At 46.7% G+C, this 22660-nt stretch overlaps 1 protein-coding gene across 3 annotated transcripts in view; it reads left to right on the top strand.

Annotated features, from left to right (window-relative positions):
* Positions 1-8374: 8374 nt before the first annotated feature.
* WNT10A (Wnt family member 10A) overlaps positions 8375-22660 on the top strand; it is a 149910-nt gene continuing 135624 nt past the window's right edge. The window contains exon 1 of one of the 3 annotated variants that reach the window (XM_085650059.1): positions 8375-8465. Coding sequence is in view for 1 of the 3 variants with exons in the window: in XM_085650057.1 (XP_085506183.1) it covers positions 9862-9926 (65 nt within the window). In the remaining 2 variants the exon portion in view is untranslated. Of the gene's footprint in view, positions 8466-9073; positions 9927-16581; positions 16661-22660 lie in introns of those variants that run through there. The other 2 variants (XM_085650057.1, XM_085650058.1) reach the window with 2 other exon arrangements.

A 22660-nucleotide genomic window follows, 5' to 3' on the forward strand; every position in this document is an offset into this window, starting at 1 on the left:
GACTCCTCCGGTCCACCAGCCAAAGCCTGGTGTCCATTGCTAGAGTAAAACTGGCAAGGATGGGAGGTAGGGCTTTTGGCACGGCAGCAGCATGCCTCTGGAATGAGATCCCCCAAAACCTTAGACAAGCTGAATCTCTGTTGGACTTTAGGAGGAACCTTAAGACTTGGCTATTTGCCAGGAGTAGGTAGCAATATTCCTGATTAGTGGTTCGGTCGTTCTGCTTGCTGTATGTCATCATGGTCTCTAAGCGCCAGGATACCCGCTAGGTGATAGCCGTGTTATATAAAAAATGTATACAATACAATTCAGTCTGTGAGTAGTATATCCAGTGCTAGCACTGTCACCTCTGAGTAGTATACCCAGTTCTTTCAGTGCTGGCTGTGAATTGTATACCTACTGGTAGCACTGCCACATGTGGGTAGTATACTCACTGCTACCACTGCCAGCTGTGAGTAGCATACCTAGTGTGCCCACTGCAGTCTGTGAGTAGTATATCAACTGCTAACACTGTCACCTGTGAGTAGTATACCCAGTTCTATCAATACCGGCTATGAATTGCATACCCAGTGGTAGCACTGTCACATGCGAGTTGTACACCGACTGCTACCACTCCCGACTGTGAGCAGCGTATCCAGTGCTACTATGCCGACTGTGAATAGTACACCCACATCCACCACTGCCAGCTTTGAGTTCTACACCCAGTGGTACCCCTGCCGGCTGTGAGTAGTATGCACACTGCTACCAGTGCCAGCTGTGAGAAGTATGCCCACTGCTATCAGTGCCAGCTATGAGTAGTATATCCACTGTTACCAATGCTGACGTAGAACACTGTGCCCACTGCTAGATAACAGCAGTATACCCACAGCTAGTACTGCCAGCACTCAGCAGTATACCCACTGCTACTAATGCTGACTTAGAGAACTATACCCACTACCAGCTCTGAGCAGTATACTAACTGCTACCACTGCAGCTGTGAGTAGTATACCCAGTGCTACCACTGCCGACTGTGAGTAGTATAGCCACTGTCAGAAATGCCAGTTGTGAGTTGTGTAGCCGCTGTTACTAATGCCAGCTAGGAGAAGACAACTCACTGCTATCAATGCCAGCTGTGAGTAGTATACCCATTGCTACCACTGATGACTGTGAGTAGTATAGCTACTGTTACCAACACCAGCTGTGAGTAGATTACCCACTTATACCAATGCCAGCTGGGAGAAATATCCCCTGTGCAACCACTGCCGGCTGTGAGCAGTATACCTAGTACTAGCACTGCCTGCTGTGAGTATATAACCACCATTACCACTGTCTGCTGTGAGTAGCATAATCATTGTTTCCAATGTCAGCTGCGAGCTGTATACCTATTTCTATCACTGATGACTTATAGCTCTATACCCACTGCCAGATCAGAGCAGCATACCCAGTGCTGCAACTGTCAGCTGTGAGTAGTATACCCAGGGCTAGCAGTGGCAGCTGTGAGTAGTATATCCACTGCTTACACTGCCAGCTGTGAGTAGTTTATCCACTGCTTACACTGCCAGTTGTGAGTAGTATATTCACTGTTACTATTGCCAGCTGTGAGTAGTATTCTCTATGCTACTACTGCTGACTTCGAGCACTATATCCCCTGCTGGCTGTGAGTAGTATATCTAGTGTGACCACTGCTGGGTGTGAGCACTATACCCGTTGCTACTTCTTCTGGCTGTGAGTAGTATACCCACTGTTGGCATTGTCAGCTGTGAGTAGTATTCCCACTGCTACTACTGCTGACTTAGAACACTGTACCCTCTGCCAGCTCTGCGCTTTATACACACTGCTAGCACTGCCAGTTGTGAACATTATGCCTACTGTTACTACTGCTGACTGGGAGATCCTTCCCTGTTATGCAACGGCTTAACAAAACTTGAGGGGAGCCCCCTGCATGGTACATGGAGGGCCCTCATCCGGAGTCAGCCAAGCTCTCAGGCCAGGGTATTGTGCTGAAGAGGCCCGCTGGAGCTCGCCCTCCTCACCATGGGGGACGGGGGCCTTGTTATGCCACTGAGTGTAGGATGGCAGCAGTATACTCACTGCTTGCACTGCCCGCTCTGAGCACTCTACCCACGGCTAGCACTACCAGGTCTGCGCAATATACCTACTGCTAGCACTGCCCACTCTGAGCACTATACCCATGGCTAGCACTACCAGGTCTGCGCAGTATACCTACTGCTAGCACTGCCCGCTCTGAGCAGTATACTCACTGCAACCACTGCCAGGTATGAGCAGTATACCCACTGCTAGCCCTGTCCGCTCAGAGCACTATACCCACTGCTAGCACTACCAGGTCTGAGCAGTATAACCACTGCTAGCACTGCCCGCTCTCAGCAGTATACTCACTGCTAGCACTGCCAGTTATGAGCAGTACACCCACTGCTAGAACTGCCAGGTATGCTCAGTATACCCACTGCTAGCACTGCCAGTGATGAGCAGTATACCCACTGGTAGCACTGCCAGGTCTGAGCAGTATACCTACTGCTAGCACTCCCAGGTCTGAGCAGTATAACCACTGCTAGCACTGCCCGTTCTGAGCAGTATACTCACTGCTAGCACTGCCAGTTATGAGCAGTACACCCACTGCTAGCACTGCCAGGTATGAGCAGTATACCCACTGCTAGCACTGCCCGCTCTGAGCAGTATACTCACTGCAACCACTGCCAGGTATGAGCACTATACCCACTGCTAGCACTGCCAGGTATGAGCAGTATACCCAATGCTATCACTGCCCGCTCTGAGCACTATACCTATTGCCAGTATTAGATCTACCCCCAGCCGCAAGTCCGTACACGGTGGTCCTGACAGGGATTAATGCATACACAGCAGGCAGGGAAGAAACCACAGGCGCATTGATTAACAAAGCAGTTCACTGGTTGACCATTAATGCAGGTTTTAGCATTAGCAATCATAGACATATTCTAATGGCCAGAAGAGTATCATGGATTGGGAAAAGCAGGATGGGGTCTCTGGGAGATTGTGTAATTTTAATACCCGGAGCTAGTAAGAAACCTGCTCTATTACCAAAAGAAAGGTATCCAACAGGAAGAAAGTGATTCCAGGGTAAGATTGCGCCCACTGGGCTTTTTTTATAGAGATTTATTGCCAGCTCAGAATAGGGAAGACCCGAGGCAATTGAGGGCAGGGAGATTGGGGGCGGGGGGGATTTAGTCCCGCTTTTTAACCGATATGCCCCCTTCAAAGTGTTTCCGCTCTAAGTGATCTAGATTGACTCCCTAAGGAGCCACTTGTAGTCCAAGGAAGTTCTCTGGAGGATGTGCATTATGATAATGACACTGGAGGACCAGGTGGGGGATCAACTTACACGCTATCACAGTCCCCATCACAGTTAGCCCACAGCGAGATTAACAATGAATCCAGTCCCCCTAGAGGGTCAGTACCTTATAAGGAGCATGTTGACCTAAGTGTTAACTTCTCAACATTAGGAGGACCAGGAATTTTTAACTTAATCCGCTGGAACATAGCGGGTCTGTCGAGTAAACTAATGAACAAGGACTGGCTGGAATACATAAGGCGATTTAACATCATCTGCCTGCAGGAAACATGGGAGGTAGATCCCTCAAACCTTGCAATAGAAGGGTACAAAATGTACTTCGTGCCTGCACGAAGATCCCCGGCAGGACGAGCAAAAGGAGGTCTCATCACTTATGTGGACTTGAGGATAAGGGGAAAATGGGAAGACCTCGCCTGGGACTCTCCTTGCTCCCAGGGTATACAACTCATAACCAGGTGACGGAAACTGATTTTTATTAACTTCTATAATGCCATTAATGGTGGACAGACACTGGCCAGTTTGGCAGAATTGGACCATAGGCTGACAGGATTAGAATTAAATGGGGCAAGCAGCGCACAGTTGCTGGTGATGGGTGACTTCAACTGCCACCTGTGCAAACGTTTACTCAACTGCAAGGGGGAATGGGCCTTATGTCCAAGGGAAGCATGATTACACATGGAACATACAAGGGAGGGATTGGAGTTAAGTAAGGTGCTAGGCACCCACGCCCTAACACACACACTGGATCTGATAAGAGTAGTTGGGGACCCGGGCATTGCCCCAACGTTCAAAGGAAACGGAAGGGGCTCTATCATTGATTTTATTTTTGTACCTACCACCTTAACTCGCTGGATATTGAGTTTTAATGTTGAACCAAGCATCTTTAGTGATCACAATCCGCTAATCCTGATTTTACAGGATTCTGACCAAGTTAGGCATCCCCCCTGTAAACAGATTAGAGGCTCCATCAAAGCCACGGACCAGGGAAGGAGATTAAGATGGGCAAATATTAATTCTGATAAACTCTACAAGGTATTAATAACAGAGGAACATCAACAGATATTGAAGTGCGTAGACCTCGCTATCGTGGGGGCGGTGCTTAATCACAGCTTTTGAGGGGGTTGCACATTGTATAGAAGGACTGCTTAGAAGCAGAAGCAGAAAAGAAGCAGATGACTCCCCCAGGTGGTTCGACCAGCAATGTTCCAGCACCTTGAGAGACCTTAAAGCAGTATTAAAGATCGTCCCCAAAGATAATACCAGGGTGTCCATGTGCAGGTGGAGGTATAAACAGGCTCTCAAACAACGAAAAACCTCACTGCAAAATGAGGTATGGGAAAACCTGAGGGAAGCAGCCGAAGCGAGGAACATGACTGCCTTCTGGAAAACTGTTAATGATCCACTCTTCCAAGATAAGAACAAATCTAAAATTGCCTGTCATGTTTTACCAGAGGCCTGGGTGGAGCACTTCAAAGGACTGTACAATCATGAATGCTTAAGTATAGCTCCTCCACTCGAGGGGGCAGGAAAATCGAATAGTTTTGAAAACCCCTTTCTCTTTAAGTGAAATAAAAGCAGGAATTGAGGGCTTGACCCGTAACAAGGCCCCAGGCCCGGATGGGATCCCCCCGGACCTTCTGCTTTCTCAAGTAGATTTATGGGCGCCTATCCTAGTAAGAGTAATCAACACAGCAGTGGAGGAAGGTATGCCCCCTTCATGGTCCACTGAGATAATTGTCCCAATCTTTAAAAAGGGTAATAAAGACAACCCACAATGTTACAGGCCAATTTCCCTCATTGACGTTTCAGTGAAAGTCATGGGGAGAGCAATTCTTAACCGACTTATGGATTGGGCGGACGAGCATGACATCATCTCGGACATCCAATATGGTTTCAGGCCGGGTCGTTCAACATCTGACCAATGTCTGAATCTTTATCTCCTTGTTGCCAAGTACACTATCGCTAGTAAAGAGACAGTGTTCCTGGCTTTCATGGACTTGACAGCAGCTTTTGACCGGGTTAATCGTACAAAATTGTGGGAGTTATTGGGGGCCATGGGTGTGGACCTAGGATTGGTTAGTATTTTATGTACGTTACACCAGCACACCTCAGCCCGAGTCCGATATAATGATGAGGGTGATATGTCGGACTCCTTTCCCTGCTCCAGGGGGGTTAGACAGGGCTGTATACTGGCACCCTTTCTATTCACACTATATATTAATGGCCTAGAGAAGTCACTGGGGGTATTGGGGACGGATAGCCCGAGGATAGGCAATAGAGAAATACCGGTCTTACTTTATGCGGATGACGCGGTGCTTCTGTCACGCACTGCGCGGGGCCTCCAGCAACTAATTGATGGCTTGGTTATTTTCATGGAGAAACTGGAGTTGTGCGCTAACCTCTCCAAATCTTACATCATGGAGATGGGAAAAAGACCAGGCAGGAAAGTCACCTTTAGGATTGGCTCCCACCCCATAGAAATAGTGCAGGCATTTTCGTACTTGGGAATTGTGTTTGATACCTGCATCAGATTCAACAAATTGATAGAAGAGAAATGTACATCACTCACTAGCTCTTCGGGGGCAATTATGAAATTCGCATACAGGTTGGGACGATGGATCCCTGAACAAATCGTGAATTTGTATAGGGCTATCTGTAAGGCAAAAATGCCATACGGTAGCGAGGTATGGGGATTCACAGACCCATCAAGAATACAAGTTGAAGAAAACAAATTTATGCGAAGGTTACTTAGAGTCCCGCAGAGCACCCCATCCTACTCAATTCACGAAGAGCTAGGTCTCTCTTACATCAGAGATGAGATACAATTAAAACCTCTATTGTGTTGGTTAAAAATATGGATTAACCCAGAAGCCACCTTGGGCAGGCAGATTTTAACCAATTGCATCAATAGGGAGCATGGGCATAATATTCATTGGCTGAAATATGTAAAGGAAACCCTTTCTGGTTTAGGTCTTGCCGACTATTATAATAAACCGGAACTGTTGGCAGCAAGGGATAAGACGATCATCAAGTTGGCCTTTTTAAACCAGAGGGCATCTGCCAGAGAAGACACTGAGATGGTTAAACCTACTGTGAGAGCCCACTTACTCACAAAATCTAGCCCAGGCTTGGAACCATACCTGGGGTACCTTTAGAACGCCCATGACAGACTCCTGATGACAAGATTTAGGATGAACCTACTCCACCAAACATTGGGGAGCCCATCAGGGTTTTTCACGTCAATAGAATTGCGGGGTCCATGCGGCTGCGACCATAAGTCTCCGCAGGACACGCTTCATTTTGTTTTATTGTGCCCTTTTTATGCTCACCCCAGGAGGCTGTTTTTAAAGAGTATTTTAAAGTCCTTGAGGTTCAAACACGCAAGGGGGGCAATGTTATTTTTAAAACTGTCCAAGGAGGCTCTTACACTTTACTGCACTGTGAATTTTTTAAGGATGGCCGCGAGATTAAGAAATACGATAGATTCTGGCTGCTGAATTGGGTTATGAAATTCCTTTTCCGGCATTTGGGTGGTTCTGTATGCTGTTTTATATAGGTTTTTTTTTTTGTTTCGGTCCAGAGACCCATATCCTTGCTTGTTACTGCGACGTAGAGCTTCATTTAAAATAATTGTTAGTCTGACCTAGTAGTATTCTTACGATGTCTTGCACTGAAATCTGTACATAATTCTATTAATTATTTAAACAAATGTGGAGTGTTTTATAGATTGTGTTTAAAATAATTGTTCTGCACTTTTATGGTATTGTTGGATACCGAATAAAGTAAATTTGACTTGACTTGACCCTATACCTATTGCTGCCACTGCCAGCTCTGAGCAGTATACCCATTGCTGCTTGCACGCCCGTTCTGAGCAGTTACCCACTGCTACCACGCCAGCTCTGAGCAGTGCACCCACTGCTAGCACTACCAGCTCTGCGCAGTATACCTATTGCACCCACTGCCAGCTCTGAGCAGTATACTCACTGCTGCTTGCACGCCCGTTCTGAGCAGTTACCCAATGCTAGCACGCCAGCTCTGAGCAGTACTGCTAGCACTGCCAGCTCTGAGCAGTACACCCACTGCTAGCACTGCCGATTCTGAGCAATAACCCTCCTACTTGCACTGCCAGCTCCGAGCAGTATACCCCCAGCTGGCACTGCCAGCATTGAGCAGTATACCCACTGCTAACACGCCAGCTCTGAGCATTATACCTATTGCTGCCACTGCCAGCTCTGAGCAGTATACTCACTGCTGCTTGCACGCCCGTTCTGAGCAGTTACCCACTGCTAGCACGCCAGCTCTGAGCAGTATACCCACTGCTAACACGCCAGCTCTGAGCATTATACCCAGTGTTAGCAGTGCTGGCTCTGCACTACCCGCTCTGATCAGTACACCCACTGCTGCTTGCACGCCAGCTCTGAGCAGTATACCCACTGCTAACACGCCAGCTCTGAGCATTATACCCAGTGTTAGCAGTGCTGGCTCTGCACTACCCGCTCTGATCAGTACACCCACTGCTGCTTGCACGCCAGCTCTGAGCAGTATACCCACCACTAGCACGCCAGCTCTGAGCAGTATACCTAATGCTGGCACTGCTTGCTCTGAGTAGTAATCTCACTGCTATCACTGTCTGGTGTTGCTGTGTCCCAGCTGCCCATTCTGGTCACTGACACTTCCTGACATTGGCAATATGAAAGCTTCATGGTCTCCCAGCCCTCGCCTGCTCTTCGAGTGATGGCAGTGCCAGCTCCCTGCAGGGTAACTAATGCCAATAGCCTTAACGCTATGTCATTATTGGTGAATGGACAGATATTTTGTTTGGGGGGGGGGAGTCCATCCTATACTTGAAGGGACGAGGGATTTCCCCTCCAATCCTCGGTGAGTTCCTGGGAGTAAGTGAGACACTCGCGTGCTATAAACATAGATATGCACCCTGGGAGCTTCGCCTGGTGCTGCTCGCTATTCGGGGCCCCTTACCAGGCTCTGATAGCGCCTCCCCGCCAGCGGGTGCCCCCTGCAGGCCCTCCGCCGCAGTCTCTCCCTAAGCCATGGGTGGGGAGGTGAGAGCAGCCAGAGATGGCGGATAGCAGCGCCTGCCTGGGCCTGTCCCGACTGCGCCCGCCTGCAGAGCTGAGCCCAGGTGAGTGAGGTGTCTGCTGCGGGGAGCAGGGGCGCAGGAAGCGCGCAGGGGGCTCGGCACCCCTCAGACTCGGGCCTGGCGTCCTACCCTTCCAGACCGTAGCCCTCACAAGCACTTTTGTAGTGCCAAGAGGCCAGTGGCGGAGCGAGCAAGAACACTTCGTGTTTGAATTCTCCACATCCTACTCGTGTAAGGCAGAAGCGCCTTGAAGCAGTGGAATTTACCTAGTGGGACTTCGCTATGCAATGTTATGCATTCATCCATCCATTGGTTCATGCATAACACATGCAAACACCAATATAATACACTGACCTAAGATGTTGTAATTGCAGGGCCCTGCCTCGTGCTTTTGTTCATTAAATATACTTCTGTCATTCACGAAGTACACAGGACGCATAGGTTCTTTATAGCGCCGACTGCCGAGCGGTCGCCTCTTGGCGCCTGCTGAGACCTGCCGCTTCTCCAGCTTCTTTACCGAAGTTGCTTCTGTTCTGTCCTCGCTGGGAAGGGGAGGAGGTGGAGGGAGTGGTGGGAAGGGAGGGCTGGTAGTTGTGTCTGAGTGGGGTAATTAGGAGGGCGCAGGGGCGGCAGCTCCACGCGCTGCCAGTGCAGCGCCTTTAAAGCAGAAGGTGGGAGCAGGCGCGGATCAGAGGCTGCGGCGCGCCAGCAGGGGAGGTGGGCTCGGGAGTCACGACCCCCAGGAGAGAGGGAGCGAGGGAGTGGCGAGAGCAGTGCAGGCTCGGCTCCTTCTAGGAACGGAGGGCGGGAGTGGGTCCTACCAGAACTGTCATCCACAGCCCGGGCGTACCTTAGAAACTCCTGTCTGGAGCGCAGTCTGAGGCTGCTTCGAAGCGCTATCAGGGCAAAAACGTGGAGGACGTTTCATCTGTCGCTGGAACTGTCAATTACCCACGCTTAATCCTGGCTATCTCACTTCACCGACATAGTGTGACCCTCGACAAATCCCTTCATATCCAAGCTCCTTGGCTCTGACATCGATCCAAATTGGAAGGCTACTATTGAGGTCACGTGAAAAACGTCATAATTTCCTTTCTCAAGGGGCTTTTTTTCACTAGGAAAAGTGGGGTCGCTTCTGCAATCTGGGGGTTTCCGAGGGCCCCCCATCCGGATCGCATGAATCTCACGATGACACAGTAGAGATTTCCTGGAAGCCCAACAGCTGGACATGTCCTTTTTTTGCTGTGTGTGAGGTCGTTTCTGGGAAAGAGAGGTTTGGGAAATAACGCCCTTCATCACGTCTTGTTGTTGTTACTTGGTGGCTTTGGGGCTATCATCGTTGGAGAAGGAGGGACCCCCGTGCACAGGCCCCGCGGAGGAGCTTGGAAGTGTGTGGGCTGAAGCTCGGCCAGCTGTTGGACTTGTGGCCGGGAGGAGGATGAGGGGGCGCCTGCCTTCGAGGGGTCTGCTGATAGTCTGTGGCCTGCTGCTCTGCCTGAGGAGGTGAGTGCAGAACCGGGGGCTAGGCACGTGGGCCGGACTGGGGCTCCCACATACATCTTATGCACGAGGATGATGATGATGACAATGAATGTTAATAATTAGGATAATAATACGTGCTTGACATAGCGCTGTCACCGCCTCGAAGCGCAGTCAACAATCGGTGTTACTAGAGCCCAAGTGAGTGTTGCAGTGGGCACAGTGTGGGAGCACACTCGGTTATGCATAGGCATGTCGCATAGAGACCCCAAGAAAGCGTCGTGCTCCGTCCTGCTGCTTGCACCAGGCCATGTCGGTTTGTTGCGCTCTGATAAGTTATAGTCAACGGATGAATGTGTCTTCTTGTGTATATACTTTGAGCTATAACAGCTTCAGACACGTATAGCGCTTGGCAGATGGGAGAGTCGAGGCACATGCAGCCCGGTGCCCAGGGGTGACACGCCGATGAGGTGACATGCGCATGGGATGGTTTGCCTTACACTAAGTTGGGGTCTGGGTTTTGCACCCAGTACTTATGGTCCAGTTTAACCAGTAGCGCTTCTCTTCATAAAGCGCTACACCGAAGTTCAGTGGGTGTTGAGTTATACTGTGCTATGTGATGATATACTTTATTTATTATATTCTACCATGTGTATGTTATGTGTTGTCACGCGCTACACTGTATGTCATGGTGTATATCATGTTGTGCTCCAGTATATGCCATGTTTTGCTTTGCTATTTTATGCTATATGCGATCATGTGTGTTATATATTATTGTGTGCTATGCTCCGCTGCCCTGTGTTGTGTTGTCCTACGCTACGCTGTATGTTATGGTGTATATCATGCTGTGCTCTGGTATAGTCTGTGCCATGATTTGCAATGTTATACTGTATGTTATTGTATGTTGTGTTATATAATATATTGTGCCCTGTGTTATCCCGTGTTATGCTATATGCTATATATCTTGCTGGCTGTCCTCTGGTATAGTCTATACCGTGATGTGCTATGTCTTGATATGCTGCTCTGTGTCCTAAATTATGCTGTGCTATGCTGCGTATGTCTTAGCTACGTCTAATGTGCTGTTGTGCTCTGTGCTATAAATGATTCTTTTCTATATCTTAGCTGCTGTTATGTGCTGTGGTATTTTATATGCTGTGCTATGTGTTATGCTATGTTTTATGTTTTCTTATGTTAAGCTGTGCGTGTTATCCTCTTTTATCTTGGGTCAGATTGAACAGTACAATCCCGCCAAATCACACTGTTTTCTGTCCTCTTATGCCACACTATGCTCCACTGTGTGATGCTCACAATGTGATGGGGTGTTGTGTTATACCATAGGCTCTGTGATGAGCAGACTACAGAATTCAAAAGGGTGCTGCACGCGCTCATTATATCCTGCAAATAAAAGCAGGGCCGCTGGATTTATGCGATTCTGCCGCCGTGAAGTTTTCCACATAATTGAGGATTTGCCACATTTACCACTAAATCCTTCATATTGTGCATAATTTGCAGATTTTAAACTAAAAATATTTCTAGTATAGACGTATCAAAGTTAATAACGCGCTACTTCGGAGGGTACTGATTCCTGTATTTAGGGGTTAACTAATATTAATATAGTGAAACCAGCCCATATGACGTAAACAAGGGTGACACCAATGACAAATTAGTGAAGCATACTGCTTCAAAATGTATGCATCGCAGTACAGCACATAATTTGTCTTTTCTTGGCGCATAATTTAGTCAACTCTGCCTATAATTTGGTCCTCCCCTGCCGCATAATTCGATAGGCCCTGAATAGAAGTAATTCATGCTGTGCCATGCTGCTTTGTCTCGTGCTGGCTTGTTCCAAGGAAGTTTGTGCACTAGTGCTTCACTGGTGCACAGGTCTCTCTGGAAGGGAACTCTCTCAGGCCGGACCGCAGCCATGTCTCATTGCAAAGGAACCAGTCACACTAGCAGCACCGCTCTCTCTGGACCCGTAGGAGTCTCCTGACTGTGTGCCGGTGCCCCTGCTCCTCGGAGTGAGTTAATGGATGAATGCATGAATAAATGAAGTGCCTAGAATAATTACACTGACCCCCAAAGGGTAACTGCCAATGCTGCAAATGGGAGGAGGTGTGGCCTTGTGGCTTTAGCTGCAGAACTTGAAACCTCGTGGCCTAGGCTCGAATCCTAGCTGCGCTCTTGGATTAACACGGTGTGATTCTGGACAAATTACTTAATCTCCTTGTGCCTAACAATGAGAAACATTTGTGTGTAGCCCTCACTTGATGAACACGAGCTTGTATTGCGTGTTCTCCTACCTAGCTATATAATAATCATGCATGCATGGTAAACATTCGGTTGGGTTCGGGGGTTCGTTCTTTGAAGTGGACTCTTCCATAAAGGCGCACGCTTTCAAATGGTGCTTAATACAGGCGCGAACGCATCCCAGCGCATGGGAGGTGACAAGGTTTGTTCACTATCATAGAACACAGTTAAGAGGCAACGCCGGGATTATAAAAGACTTCTTCACCCACCACAAGCGCCTATTTAGTAATCACAGGCGCTGTGCTCGGGGTGACTCCAATGTGGGTAAAAGCGGAAGCCGAGATTAAAGTTATCTCCTAGTTTACAGTGTGCAAGTTAGCGTTTACAGATAAAGTATTTACCCCCAGGGTCAGGCAGTGTGGCAGTTGAGGGAGCCGGGACTTTAAAGCATGGTTTGTGATCTTCGCAGCTGGTAATTAAGCTCACGTTAGCCAATGCCTCGTTTAGAGTCCCTGGCATGAATTTCCCAAAGTTAGTCTGGCTGTAAAATATTCACCCAGGCACCCTCTCGCTACCACCAGTGTTTCAGCAGGAGCCCAGAGTGTGTGACTCCCTGTCCAACTACACCACTCCGCACCTTCCTGGAATCTTTTTACAAGACGTCTCTGGCAGTCCCTGACAGAGCGGCATAGATGAGGCAGTTTCTCGGCGCTTAGAGCCTGGCCCAGCCCACCGGCTTGTGTGCACTCTCTTCCCTTTCAACACGCGTCTCTCCTTTCTTTTATGTTTTATGTTCACCCAAAGGGCAAATTTTTCCTTCTCTTTGCCAGCAAGACAGAAGTAAACTTCAGAGGTGTGCGCTACATCTGAGACCTGCAGGACGGGGGCTTGGGGAGGGCGTGTTTAGTGCTGAGGGGGCGGGGCTTCTTACCCGGAGGCGTGTTCAGTGCTTGGGAGGCGGGGCAGGTCGAGAGGGAGAGCTCCTAAGAGTGCATGATTCCGAAGCTAACGCACTGTATGTACCCTGACGACACATCATAGATGTCAGACGGTCCAATAACATGTATTAAGGACCGCAGCGCTGTGAGTTCTGCAGGCCGCGCCGCTATCTGTGTCTGATGTACAGCAGTGGGGGCCTCGCCTCCAAGGAGTAAACTTGACCGTTTCTTCTCGCAGCCTGAAGGGTTTTAAAAATCTAGAACAATGCCCTTGGAGTGGGCGGCCCGGTGGGAAATTACGCATGGTTTTGGCACACTTGTCTTTTAGTGGGCGCTGCACTGTGACAGCGGGGATGTTTATTAGCAGTGATATGGGGTCGCGGGGCTGTGCGCCCCTGTCCTGTAAGTGGAATGTTCTTTTAGGAGAAATGATCGAATAGGCTATTTTGTTCAGTGTTATTCCGTTTAACAGAGTGTTGCAGAGCGCTGTGTTAAGTGCTTTATAGCGCATCGCTCGCCAGTAGAGGCTCTTGGCGCTGAAACAAAAGAGAACCAGATATAAATATTTCAGTGTCTCCGTGAACTTCAGGAGATCGAGGCGAACGTCCGCGCCAACTTGAAGGCTGGCAGCACCCGTCGAGGAAGGACCCAGAACACAATATAGGGAGTCACTGAGTTTCACCCGCCATTCAAAACAGGGGTCTATAGCGCAAATGGTTCTATTATAACTATTTGGGGGGTGGGGGTGTTCGAAATGGGACTCTAGGACCGTATTGTAATATGGGGGCGTTCATTTTACAGAGATCACAGAAGGGGCACATTGGACTTTGGATCAGGAGTTTTTTATGTGGAATGTTCCATCGTCAGAAGTCTCTGGAGACTGGACCTTTGCCACATAATGGGAACGTTCCCTTACAGGGGGTGACGCAGGAGAGGGGGGGGGGCGCTCGGGGTCTGGAGAGATGCGCTTATCCACAGAGGCCACAATACCGGCGATGGATTACAGTGAGGCGGGGGTCACGCCGGGACACTGTAACACCATTATTCTGTGCGCTGTGACCTTATAACTGGGGCCAAGCCCATAATCCGAGCACTCGAGGACCCTCTGCAACTGTTCTCAAGAGGATGACCCTTCACCTGAATTAAGATCGACTATTATCAATCGAGTCGAAGAAGCAGAAGCGAATGGGTATATAAGTAAGCACGAGGCTGACTTCCTTACTAAGAGCGAGGGCATAATTCCGTACTTTTATACGTTGCCCAAGACTCATAAAAACAAAACCCCTCCTCCAGGTCGTCCAATTGTTTCGGGCATTGGTTCACTGTTGGAACCCCTTTCCAAATACTGTGATTTTTTTTTCTGCAACCATTGATCCAGGCTACCTCCACTTATCTTAAAGATACAAAAAGCCTTTTGGCACTTTTACAAGAAATCACGGTGGAAGATGACTCCACTTATTTGGTTTCTCTTGATATCGAGAGCCTGTATACCAGTATACCCCAGGAAGACACCATTAAGGTTATCCAGGAGACTCTTTAGACAACCATTTGGGATTTTCAGACATCCAAACAATTTGTTGTAGAATGTGCCACACTTGCCCTAAAAAAGAATTTCTTTGAATACAAGGGGAGCCTCTTTTTACAATCCACAGGTACTTCGATGGGGAGTACCTTCGCCCCCAGTGTGGCAGGCCTCTATGTCTACGATTTTGAAAAAAGACACATCCTGATTTCGAGCAACCCTTTCTCGTCCTATATATCTTTCTGGATAAGATATATAGATGACGTTTTTTTGATCTGGCAGGGGCCCGAATGTCAACTTCTGGAATTCTTTGATTGGATCAATACCTGTGATTCAATCTGAAGTTCCCCAACTCCTATGACAAAAAAGAAATGATCTTCCTGGATCTGGTCATTACTAATCTGAAGGAAAGCTGTTAACTAAAACACACTACAAACCCACGGCAAAAAATAATCTTCTAGCTTTTTCGAGTTTCCATCCTAGGCCTTTGAGAGAGAACCTCCCCTTTGGGCAGTATCTCCGTATTAGGCGAAACTGCAGCAGAATGGAAGACTACCACTCACAATCAGCGGGATTATCTGACAAACTACTTAAACGAGGATACCCTGAAAACATCCTAAAGCGTAGTTGCAAAAGGGTGAAAAATCAACACAGACAAGCACTACTTGAGGAAACCCCAAGACCGGTGGGAGACGTCCCACTGACGTGTGTCACTACATATAGCACTGCATTTAATGCAGTGACTAAATCAATCCGCAAGCATTGGTGCATCTTAGAAAGCAACAACTTGAAATGGGAAAAAACACTTTTCTCCTTTAAAAAAGCGAGAAGTATCAAGGATGCCCTGGTCCATACCAGACCTAAGGCAGCAATGGATGACCACATACCATCAGTGCTTCAGTCCTGGGGTCTCCCAAAAGTCTCAGGGCATTTTCCCTGTGGTTCGTGCAGCGTCTGTCATCTAACCAAAGCCACAAAGACTCTGACACTTGAACAAGGAAAAGTTTGGACCCAACGTGCACATACCAACTGCAACTCGTCTAATGTCGTATATCTAATAAAGTGTCCTTGTGGCACCAGATATGTCGGCATGACTACCCGCAAAATAAAGCAACGCATTGGAGAACATAGGAGTAACATACGGTGTGGAAAGAACATCACCAAACTATCTGAACATTATGCCCAAACCCAACATAATGTGAATGACCTCCATTGGACTGTGATTGAACAAATAAGACCAGGAAATAGGTCTGCTAATATATTATTTGAGAAAGAACAGAGATGGATTTACCGCCTTTCCACTTACACACAGGGATTTAATGATAATATCCCCTGGGGTTCGGTACTCAGACGCTAGGTGATATCCCTTTACCAACATTTACTGATATAACAAGCTTGGGTTATCTATTGCAATTACCAACTTGACTGAGTTTGTTCGGTTACTTTTCCCCTAATAGGAAATTGGACCCCAATCAGCACCCACTGTGATTATCTCAGTTAGCTCTATACGTATTGGATTCCTTTTTCTAAAGCGTGCACTGAACGAGTGTCTTGTAATACGCACCGCAGGAGTACCTGTTGTGTACTCTTTATCATTATTTTTATTTCTATTTCTGCATAGTAGGACTCTTTCTGACACCAACTCCCTGTAACACGTATGGGATTAATGAGCGAGTGAGAGTGCGTTTATATTTTTCCTCCACTCCTTGTGCCCTTCTTTGCGAAAAATTAAAACCCGCAATCTAGCAGTTTTTTCTTAAGTCTATTTTCAGTATATAATATCTACATTAACATGTTATATTCTTTTCTCTTGGTGCTTTATTGTTCCTTTACCTACTCAAAAAGACTGCTCACCGTAACCGGTCAGCAGTCTAGTGTTTTTACACGTGTGCGCAATTGAACGTCAATACATCAGCGCACTTACGTAATGTCCTCCTCCCCACAAGCAGGACACTTCCTATATTACTCTCGCAGATTATGGACGCGTTAACATCCGAGTCCTCAGGAGGGAACAGGCAGGTGTCCCGCGGGCGGCAGGCTTTGATGTAGTAAGTAGGTGGTGCTGCTCAGCGCTACAATATAAACCGAGCATGGAAAGTCTTCATTTTGGAAACCTTTTCTAAACCTCCTCGCTTTCTTTCACACAGAGTGTGACTACAAGTCCCGCCCCCCACCAGGACTCATGTTGTGATGTGCAATCCCACTTCACGTAAGCGTTAATTAAAATTCTGTCTTTCACCTTCCCCGCCATCACGATTGGATCAAGTATGAGAAGCCCTACGTTTTTCCATTAGATTTTAAGTCTGCCTTTTCGCCTCCTTTTCTCAGTAAACCAAATTTATTCTGAGTTTTGATGACGGCGCTTTTCTATTATTAAACCAATCTCTTGTAAATAGACTTATTGACCTGACAACTTTAAGTCCGGTTTCCTCTTAAAGTGTAAGAGTGTTCCAACTTTAAAATACTGATACCAAGTAGTGATATAGTTACTACTGTTTTTCTACTAGGAATGCACACCATTATCGACTGGGATCAGAGCACCCGCATGCATGCATGTGATCTTATATATAATATCAATGAAGACCAATGTAGAGCATTTACAGACTTGTTTATCCTGTACTCAATGTCTATCTGTCGATATTTATGTTGTGAATTACTGTTTGTTTGTCCTTTTATTATTATTTTTGTTCCAACAGAGATCAAAAGCTTTCAGAAATCCTGAAGGCCACATTTTAAAACCGTAAGTTTAAGCGGTTCTAGACACCACAGGTTAGGGTGCGCCTTAGCGAGCGCATACCGCCGTGGTAGTCCACCAAGGTCCTGACGAATGCTTCGCCTAAATATCTCTAGAAGCAGAAACATGTTGACCACCTCTCACATATATTAGGATGTAGCTGGTCAAATAATTACCAGAACTTACACGTCCATCACACCCCTTTGAAATGTGTCCAGTTTTCCATCATTAAAATTATTTTTGGATGAAATTGCGACACCATTTAAAATTGCACTATCACTACTCAAAATTTGCACTGACTTCACCAAATCCAGCTCCGCTGTAATTCAGGCGTCGCAACACACCGGAGAGGCACTCGGCCTCTCTGGTGGGAACCCAATGGTGAAGCATGTCACCAACCAGGTTGGTGAGTGAGGGTTCTTTTAAAACACAGTGATTCACCTTTTTTGTTAGTTCTTAGTCTAACTCATTTTCCTATATGATACACTCTTTTGTTGTTTAACTACTATAGCCCAGGGGGATTAAGAGTGGCTCCAGTAGCTTCCCTCTCTCTCTTGTTGTTAAGTTATAATAGACGTTATAAGAACGCCACCCCCTTACATCGGACCGTGTTTGCGCCAAAATCCACGGTACTCATTTTACCTAACTGGAACGAAAGGCAGAGGCTCTACGTGCCACCATGCTTCTTGTAGGTGGTCCGGACGTTACAAGGAGCGCTGAACTCACTGAGGTTTTTAAAGCAGAATAGAGAGGCGCGCAAATTACTCGTTTTATGACGGGGATCACACCTTTGGCCAGGGAGACACTGGGACTGCTCAACGATTACCCGTCCAGTGTCTGCTGCTAGATCAGATCTAGAGACAGGCTGCTAGATCATATCTAGAGACAGGCTCACATGAAAGTATAAAAAAGTGCAGATATTTTCGATAAAACTAACATTTATTATAATAATAAGAATTTATTACATGATATTTTCAGAGAGGGGCTCGTCAGTCACTGTTCTGTCGTGTCAGTGTCCCTGTAAGGTTGGAACAGAAACGTGGTCATAGTGTGGTGAATACCAGGCGACCACTCACAGGTGGTTTACGTCAGATCAGACTGCAGCGCTCGGGTTTTGGACCCATAGGACTTTAAGTATTCAGTAGGAAGTGAAATGTAAAACCTACTAGTTAAATACAACAACAAAGGGAAGAAGTTGCAGGGGACCATTGACAAGATGCAGCTGGGATCAAGGGGGATGTATTGTATCCGCAGCTGCTTCGCTTAATACATCTAGATACAACGTACACCCTTTGAAACTGGCCAGCACGGTACCCCAGTGCCCCCCCTCTCTGCACGACATTTGCGCGTCTCAGCTGTGCACAAACAACATTTTGTACCATTCAATTGATGGAAATATAATTTAGTGCTGGTGATAAATTTACATGTGCTGCTGCAAGATTGTCCTTCCTTGAACAGTACATTCGTGCAGGGTCACAACACTAGAACAGGGCCATGCTGGGAGCTCCATGGAAGACAACAGAGCGGCTGCTGCTTTCCCTCTGCTCCACCCTTCCACTGCGTCTCGTTCTGTTTGTCCCTGTCTACTTGTAAACAATCTACCCTCAGGGGACGGAATGTTCTAATAGCCTTACAGCATTTTGCCTCATGTAAAGTTTGACCCTGTCCGTGCCAGTGGCCTAGATGTCGGGCAGGCGGCTTCTACGGACGGGTATAGCTCTTGGCTGTGGTGTATAGTATTATACCGCAGCAGTATATGAACTATACAGCGCAGCATGCCACGCTGTACTATATGCTATTGTTATGATATTGTCATTCGCGTAAAGCGCACACCCATTGTTATGGCTCCAAAATCCTGCCTCTCTCAGGACACACTTTCATGTGAGCCAGGAAGCACCATCCATCGACTGCATCTACTGTTGTTTGGTTCTGTGGTTTGAAGTGGTTTGTGTCAGTTAGTGTGAAAGTACAACACGTTTGATCGTGTAAGGTCTTTCCAGTATGCTATGTATTTTGCTTTCGGACTAGGTGTTTGTTATTGCGTGCTCATTCGAAGTAAAGTGTTTCCAATGAATCACTTAAGCACCAAACTGTACAATATTTTACTGCATCACGTTTTAGCATGTCTTTTTGTCCCACATTACACCTTACTTATGCTATTTTACAATAATATACACTACTATATAAACTTATTATATGATTAATATAAACCTACTATATCATTACAAAAGCACACCACCCCATCTTCCATATTGATGCATAACACAGTTACAGCACATTACAGGGTGCAGTTACAGCACAAGGCTCATGTAGTATAGCGCTGTAAAGCTGTGGCATGAGTTATAGAGCCCAACACATTTGGCCTCCTGACTTTTTAAGTATTCACTGCAGAAGTACCAAAGAACAGGGTTTTCGTATTCAGGAAGAAATGGCGCTCTACCTATTGACGTCAGTGTGTGTAGAATTCAAACAAATTTGTGTGGTGCTAACAGGGAAGGGGAAACCCTAATAACCCCTTAATTTGTGCAGGGAAACCCTACCAAATGACATAGATCATCTATCCCGTGCACACATAAAGTATTAAAACAAGCAATGCAAATGTATTTAAAGCAAAATAGAGCAAAGTCCAACGTAGATATCTTGGTATTTCTTTAATTAGTTGTTAACACAGCACCCAGCCGACACGTGTTTCATCAGAGAGACAGTGGTCTCTGACTCTTCAGGGCTGAACGGTCTGATCCAAGCTCAGTGTACTCCCTGGACCGGTGAAAATTTCAACCCGGTAGGGCGCAATCAGTTGATATAGAAGGTTCGGTGATGCCAGAATAAGGGTGACTGTTGAGCATAGGCCACTCCAGGACTCCAGGTTTGCTGTGGAGCCGCCAGGACGTTTTATTTGCACATACTTTAAGTGTAATTTCAAAGACACATCACACGTGTCTCACATTGATTGAAGCTTTGACTACCTAGTGTTTTCATATGAGGACCATCATTAATGGGAGGATTTGTCCTAGGCTGTAACTGTACTGGCGTGATTTTATGTAGCGGCAACTATTGGTCAAGACCGCTCTTCATTTCCGAACTACTCTAGCTGACTTACCAACGTGTGGCCGGTTTGGAATTATCACTGACTTCACGTTCAAGCCATCTGTGGCTTATACTCAACAGTCACCCTTATTCTGGCATCACCGAACCTTCTATATCAACTGATTGCACCCTACCGGGTTGGAATTATCACCGGTCCAGGGAGTACACTGAGCTTGGATCAGACCGTTCAGCCCTGAAGAGTCAGAGACCACTGTCTCTCTGATGAAACACGTGTCGGCTGGGTGCTGTGTTAACAACTAATTAAAGAAATACCAAGATATCTACGTTGGATTTTGCTCTATTTTGCTTTAAATACATTTGCATTGCTTGTTTTAATACTGTATGTGTGCACGGGATAGATGATCCACTGCAGAAGTAACCAGTGATCTCAGTTACCCGAGTAAAGGAATCATCTAAGCACAGTTTGTGTCTTTTGTACCCTTCAAAAATGACTTGATTTCTGGTTTACGTCGTAGTTGTCTTACTTTCAGTAAAAACACAAATGCTTTCTCTTGTAAGTCACCTTCTTTTACTACAATGCTGTGTCAGACCCATCTCAATTCTACAGACCTATGATGTTACTAGGAACACTTTTGGGGTGAGCAAGGTTGCTCAGATTTGTTTTATAACAGAAAAATGTGTAAAACTTTGTGTTGGGTGCAGATTTTTTCACTTTGTCACATTTGTGTGGAAATCGTAACATGCATCAGCAATGTGGCTATTCAGAGAGACATTATTACGTGGACCATGTCCTACTGGACTCCATCTCTTGGAGTCACGGGATCAGTCCAAGGCCCATTTCCTATTTTTGAGGAGTTGGGCCGCTGAGGTAAAGGGCAGGGGGTTGTTTGTCTTTGTGTGGTCAGTTCAGTGTGAAGGTTCTCCTTTTAATCCTTCACACACAGGTAACTCATACAGAAGGGAAGGGAGTAAATTTAGCCCCAGACCTCACGAGAGGAGTATATTTATGTCAGCACCACCTAGACAGCAACTGGAACCATTAAAATGGAGACAATCCAATCTACAAAATGTGTCCATTCTGTAGTGTGTCTATACTGGTAGGTAACATTGGTTTCCAGGATGCTGGCAGCCAATCAGAGGTCTCAACCTGCCCTGTCTGTCATAACATCGCCTTTAGCTTAGTCTAGTGGCAGACAAAACCAAAACACAGGCCTGTATCTTCTTTCCACATCTTCCACTTACATTTCTGATAAGACCTGAGCAAGCTACCTGCTTGTGTAAAGCCCCGCCCCCTCCATTCAAACCACCCCCTCAATTACAGGTCTGGAGAAAGCAGAGAGGAGGGCTGGTCTGTGGAAATACAGTGTCTGTAGTCTACCTGGGACGCCACATCGTGTGCAAAACACTGCTCCGCAAGGATGGCTCCATTGTAAGAAGCCCAGCCTGTGCTATCCGGATTAAAGAGGACAGTCTGAGGTTCAGAAAAAGACTTCAATCTGGAAAGAACACCAGAATTTGAAAACAAAAACAACAAACAAAAATAGGGACTGCAGCTTTTACCTTTATTTGTGTAGTGTGAAGAAGAAGGATTTATCTGCCTAAGTGGACAGTGCGCCTCTGCAATGTGGAGAACCAGCAGGACTCTGTGCCAGGAGTGAGAAGCCCATAGATGGATTACCTCACACCCTCATTGGTGAGAAGCCCCTCTGTTTAGTGATTTATGTCCCCACTAGTGATGCTTCACGGTGAGGAGCCATTTACTGGATTGACTCATGTCCAATGATGAGAATACCTGTAACGGATAGATCCATCAGCTCGTCGGCGGAAAGTCTTTACATTCCGTGCTTTATCTTCCCCAGTGAAAATGAGCCTTTTGATGATGTGCCCGACCTGCCCAATGGTATTGTCGTTTTGCACTGAGTGATTCCTTTCACCATTGGGATGAGCGGCCCTTAGATAGAGTCATTCTCTCCAGCTCATTGCTGACAAATCTTTGAACTGAGTGATTCATCTGTTTAGTGGTTAAAGACTCATCTTTCTCATTGTTGAGAGGGGAATTTTCATTCCCATTTTTGGAATTCCAGAAGAATGAGTAATTCATTTTTTTTATTGTTGAGAGACCGGAAGAATGAGTAATTCTTCTTTCCCATTGTAGAGAGTCCTGTAAAATGAGTAATTTATCTTTCAGATTGTAGAGTGTCCCGTAAAAGGAGTAATTTATCTCTCCCATTGTTGAGCAGCACATAAAATGAGAAATTCACCTTTT

Source organism: Triturus cristatus, chromosome 3_2 (assembly GCF_964204655.1).
Source record: "Triturus cristatus chromosome 3_2, aTriCri1.1, whole genome shotgun sequence".
In the NCBI taxonomy this organism is placed as follows: domain Eukaryota; kingdom Metazoa; phylum Chordata; class Amphibia; order Caudata; family Salamandridae; genus Triturus; species Triturus cristatus.